The following is a 6,991-nucleotide window of genomic DNA, read 5'->3' as shown; positions in this document are numbered from 1 at the left end:
GATTCGTTTTTACCGACTCCAGAGTCATGATTCGTTTTTACCGACTACAGAGTCATGATTCGTTTTTACCGACTCCAGAGTCATGATTCATTTTCACCGACTCCAGAGTCATGATTCGTTTTACCAACTCCAGAGTCATGATTTGTTTTTACCGACTCCAGAGTCACGATTCGTTTTTACCGACTCCAGAGTCATAACTGACTTGCCCCTCCAACTCCTTCCAAACCCCTCCCTCTCCATCTAGGCCCCTCCTACCCCTTCTAAACCCCTCCTCTCCACCTAAACCTCTCCAACCCCTTCCAAACCCCTCCCTCTCCCTCTGCTACCCCTTCCAAACCCCCCCCTCTCCGTCTAGGCCCTCCCTCCCCGTCTAGGCCCCTCCCTCCCAGTCTAGGCCCCTCCCTCTCACCCAGGAGACGGTCTGTATGCATCGTACTATCTTCAGCAGCAATTTGCCGAAGCAGCCTGGTGGGAAGGCAGAAGCAGAGTGCTGTATGCAGAGACACAGCAGGTAGGCAGGGGCTAACTTGTGGTCGTCCCCGCCCGGCTCGATCAGAGACATGATCCTGCTCACCAGGGCGTCCTCGTGGGCCTGATCGGAATGAAACGATTCAGGTCAGTTTGATTCAGTTCGGTTAAACTCGACTGAATAAACATTGGGGCAAAACTATTCCTGGTGACATCACAGTGACATCACAGTGACATCACAGTGACATCACAGGATAAATACATTCACTGATCTACAACAACCTTTATTTACCTGCTCAAAGTCCAGCTGTAGGCGTCTCTTCTGGTTCTGTCCCGCCAAGATCGTCGTTACGACGCCTGTCCCCCCGCCCCCCCGCTCTTGGGGTTTCACCAGGTGCGGTTTGAAACTGCGCCTGGCGGGGGCCGGTTTGGGAGGACAACGCCCCCTGTCCTTTAACAAAGAGCCACACGCCTTACAGGTCCCTCCCCCCTCCGTCCCACCCTCCGTCTCCACCCCCCCTCCCCCAGCCTCGTACAGCTGCCCCAGGGTTCGGAGGCGTGCCAGCGTCTGGGCGGGGAGTGGTTTGGCACCCGTTGGGTCCTTATACAGGAAGATGTAGTGGGCTCCGAACGACAGGAGGTCGCCATGGCGGAGCTGGGTGGATTGCTCGCACCGGGAGAAGTTGACCAGGACCGTCGCGTGGGGATGGGCTCCACGGCAACGCAGGAGCGGTCGTCCCCGGTGACGGCGGCGGCTGCTGAGGGGTTGTTGTTGTTGGGGGTGCTGCCATGGTGACGGGGGGCAGGGACCCGGTGGAGGCGACAGTGGAGTGGCAGGATGTCAGGAGAGGACAGGCAGATGTTTGGACGGGCTGACGGGGTCTCCTGACCCACAGTGTGCTGCTCTCTGTTCAACAGGTACACCAGGCAGTCCTGGAATATATAGCACCATATATATTATATAAACTGTATATAACACAATATATATTACATATACTATATATAACACAATATATATTATATAAACTGTATATAACACAATATATATTACAAATACTATATATATAACATAATATATATTACATATACTGTAAATATAACACAATATATATTACATATACTGTAAATATAACACAATATATATTACATATACTGTATATAGCACAATATATATTAAATATACTGTAAATATAACAATATATATTACATATACTGTATATAACACAATATATATTACATATACTGTATATAACAATATATATTACATATACTGTATATAACACAATATATATTACATATACTGTAAATATAACAATATATATTACTAATAATGTATATAACACAATATATATTAAATATACTGTAAATATAACAATATATATTACTAATAATGTATATAACACAATATATATTACTAATAATGTATATAACACAATATATATTACATATACTGTAAATATAACAATATATATTACATATACTGTATATAACACAATATATATTACATATACTGTATATAACACAATATATATTAAATATACTGTAAATATAACAATATATATTACTAATAATGTATATAACACAATATATATTACACATACTGTATATAGCACAATATATATTACACATACTGTATATAACACAATATATATTACATATACTGTATATAACACAATATATATTACATATACTGTAAATATAACAATATATATTACTAATAATGTATATAACACAATATATATTAAATATACTGTAAATATAACAATATATATTACTAATAATGTATATAACACAATATATATTACATATACTGTATATAACACAATATATATTACATATACTGTAAATATAACAATATATATTACATATACTGTATATAACACAATATATATTACATATACTGTATATAACACAATATATATTACACATACTGTATATAGCACAATATATATTACACATACTGTATATAACACAATATATATTACATATACTGTATATAACACAATATATATTACATATACTGTATATAACACAATATATATTACATATACTGTATATAACCCAATATATATTACATATACTGTAAATATAACAATATATATTACTAATAATGTATATAACACAATATATATTACATATACTGTAAATATAACAATATATATTACATATACTGTATATAGCACAATATATATTACATATACTGTATATAGCACAATATATATTACATATACTGTAAATATAACAATATATATTACTAATAATGTATATAACACAATATATATTACATATACTGTAAATATACAATATATATTAATATACTGTATATAACACAATATATATTACATATACTGTAAATATAACAATATATATTACATATACTGTATATAACACATAATATATATTATTACATATACTGTATATAACACAATATATATTACATATACTGTATATATAACAATATATATTACTAATAATGTATATAACACAATATATATTACAATATATATACTGTATATAACACAATATATATTACATATACTGTATATAACACAATATATATTACATATACTGTAAATATAACAATATATATATATACTGTATATAACACAATATATATTATATACTGTAAATATAACAATATATATTACATATACTGTATATAGCACAATATATATTACATATACTGTATATAGCACAATATATATTACATATACTGTATATAACACAATATATATTACATATACTGTATATAACACAATATATAAAATATACTGTATATAACACAATATATATTACATATACTGTATATAACACAATATATATTACATATACTGTAAATATAACAATATATATTACTAATAATGTATATAACACAATATATATTATATACTGTAAATATAACAATATATATTACATATACTGTATATAACACAATATATATTACATATACTGTATATAACACAATATATATTACATATACTGTATATAACACAATATATATTACTAATACTGTATATATTACATATACTGTAAATATAACAATATATATTACATATACTGTATATAACACAATATATATTACATATACTGTAAATATAACAATATATATTACATATACTGTATATAACACAATATATTACATATACTGTATATGTATATAACACAATATATATTACATATACTGTATATAATACAATATATATAAAATATACTGTATATAACACAATATAATAATGTATATAACACAATATATATTAATATACTGTAAATATAATAATATATATTACTGTATATAACACAATATATATTAAATATACTGTAAATATAACAATATATATTACATATACTGTATATAACACAATATATATTACATATACTGTATATAACACAATATATATTACATATACTGTATATAACACAATATATATTAAATATACTGTATATAACACAATATATATTAAATATACTGTATATAACACAATATATATTACTAATAATGTATATAACACAATATATATTACATATACTGTAAATATAAACAATATATATACTAATAATGTATATAACACAATATATATTACATATACTGTAAATAATAACAATATATATTACATATACTGTAAATATAACAATATATATTACATATACTGTATATAACACAATATATATTACATATACTGTAAATATAACAATATATATTACATATACTGTATATAACACAATACTGTATATTACATATATACTGTATATAACACAATATATATTACATATACTGTATATAACACAATATATATTACACTGTAAATACTGTATATAGACTGTAAATATAATAATATATATTACATATACTGTATATAACACAATATATATTACATATACTGTAAATATAACAATATATATTACATATACTGTATATAATATATATATACATATACAATATAACAATATATATTACATATACTGTATATAACACAATATATATTACATATACTGTATATAACACAATATATTACATATACATATAGCACAATATATATAATATACTGTAAATATAAAATATATTACATATACTGTATATAAAGACAATATATATTACATATACTGTAAATATAACACAATATATATTACACATACTGTATATAACACAATATATATTACATATACATACTGTATATAACACAATATATATTACATATACTGTATATAACAATATATATTATATATACAATATATATTACATATAACACAATATATATTGTAAATATAACAATATATATTACATATACTGTATTATATACTGTATATAACAATATATATTACATATACTGTATATAACACAATATATATTACATATACTGTATATAACACAATATATATTACATATACTGTATATAACACAATATATATAAATATACTGTATATAACACAATATATATTAAATATACTGTATATATAATATATATTACATATACTGTATATAAACAATATAAACTGCCTGTAGAAGGTCCACAACCCCCTTGAACACTTTTACATTCTGCCATAACATGACACCTAAAAAGGTACTGTAGACCGACTCCATGACTTCAATGTGAAAGAAAGTTTCCGAAAAAGAAAACACAACTGAAATATCAGTCAGGGTAGTGTAAGAAAGTTGAAGGCTGTATCACCGCCTGGTACGGCAACTGCACCGCCCGCAACCACAGGGCTCTCCAGAGGGTGGTGCGTTCTCCCAACGCATAATCAGGGGGCAAACTACCTGCCCCTCCAGGACACCTACACCACCCGATGTTACAGAAGGCCATAAAAGGATCATCAAGGACATCAACCACCCGAGCCACTGCCTGTTCACCCCGCTATCAACCAGAAGGATCATCATGACAACAACCACCCGAGCCACTGCCTGTTCACCCCGCTATCATCCAGAAGGATCATCAAGGACAACAACCACCCGAGCCACTGCCTGTTCACCTCAGCTATCATCCAGAAGGATCATCAAGGACAACAACCACCCGAGCCACTGCCTGTTCACCCTGCTATCATCCATATGGAGAGGTCATACAGGTGCATCAAAGCAGGGACCGAGAGACTGAAAACTGCTTCTATCTCAAGGCCAACAGACTGTTAAACAGCCACCACTAGCACAGAGAGACTGAAAACAGCTTCTATCTCAAGACCATCAGACTGTTAAACAGCCATCACTTCAGTACAGAGACTGAAAAACAGCTTCTATCTCAAGGCCAACAGACTGTTAAACAGCCATCACTAGCACATTAGAGACTGAAAAACAGCTTCTATCTCAAGGCCATCAGACTGTTAAACAGCCATCACTAGCACATTAGAGACTCAATCCCAGCATGCACTGGGTCAGGGTAGTGTAGTTGGTACCTGTCTGTCTGTCTCATATATCCCAGCATGCATCAGTCAGGTAGTGTAGTTGGTACCTGTCTGTATGTCTCATATATCCCAGCATGCATCAGTCAGGGTAGTATAGTTGGTACCTGTCTGTCTGTATCATATATCCCAGCATGCATCAGTCAGGTAGTGTAGTTGGTACCTGTCTGTCTGTATCATATATCCCAGCATGCATCAGTCAGGGTAGTAGTTGGTACCTGTCTGTCTGTCTGTATCATATCCCAGCATGCATCAGTCAGGTAGTGTAGTTGGGACATGTCTGTCTGTCTGTATCATATATCCCAGCATGCATCAGTCAGGCAGTGTAGCTGGTACCTGTCTGTTGCATCCCTGCAGCAGCAACAGGTGAGGGGACTGGCAGAGGGAATGTCTCACCCCCCTCCCCCGCTCCTCCCCCCTCTCCCTCCTTCCTCCTGTTCGTGGCCCCCTGACTCCCCCTCGTCCTCAGAGGTCCCGCAGGGTGGAGTAGTAACGCTTCGGCTCGTCTGGACCCCCTAACTGATTAGTACAGGGATACATCGGTTTTAATTAGTATAATAATATATATATAAATGTAATAATATTTAACCATCTAAATCAGACACATTCCATAATTACATTCAATAATAACAACAATATATAACATAATATATATATAGGCTTTGATTATATAATAACAACAATATATAACACAATATATATATAGCTGTGATTAATATAATAACAAACAATATATAACACAATATATATATATAGGCTTTGATTAATATAATAAACAATAATATATAACACAATATATATATAGGCTTTGATTAATATAATAACAACAATATATAACACACAATATATATATAGGTTTGATTAATATAATATCTAAATCAGACACATTCCATAATTACATTCAATAATAACAAAATATATATAACAATATATATATATATATATAGGCTTTGATTAATATAATAATATATAATACAATATATATATATATATAATATATATATATATATATATATATATATATATATATATATATATATAGGCTTTGATTCATATAATAATATTAATATAATATTTAAGCCCTTAATAGCAATATTAGAATATGGAAAAGGTTTTAATAATTATAATATAA

General features: G+C 30.8%; 1 protein-coding gene across 1 annotated transcript in view; it reads right to left on the bottom strand.

The window, feature by feature from the left end:
* Positions 1-6,252, bottom strand: part of LOC124017846 (ras-associating and dilute domain-containing protein-like) — a gene marked incomplete at both ends in the record, with an annotated part of 47,580 nt that extends 41,328 nt beyond the window's left edge. Inside the window, 4 exon segments of the mRNA XM_046333080.1 lie at positions 410-592; positions 761-1,179; positions 1,266-1,401; positions 6,196-6,252. Coding sequence (XP_046189036.1) covers positions 410-592; positions 761-1,179; positions 1,266-1,401; positions 6,196-6,252 — 795 coding nt within the window.
* Positions 6,253-6,991: the final 739 nt, after the last annotated feature.

The sequence above is a fragment of the Oncorhynchus gorbuscha genome, unplaced genomic scaffold, assembly GCF_021184085.1.
Source record: "Oncorhynchus gorbuscha isolate QuinsamMale2020 ecotype Even-year unplaced genomic scaffold, OgorEven_v1.0 Un_scaffold_3403, whole genome shotgun sequence".
Lineage (NCBI taxonomy): Eukaryota > Metazoa > Chordata > Actinopteri > Salmoniformes > Salmonidae > Oncorhynchus > Oncorhynchus gorbuscha.
Note: the sequence above shows the minus strand (reverse complement) of the source record. Positions and strands in the feature narration are given on the sequence as shown.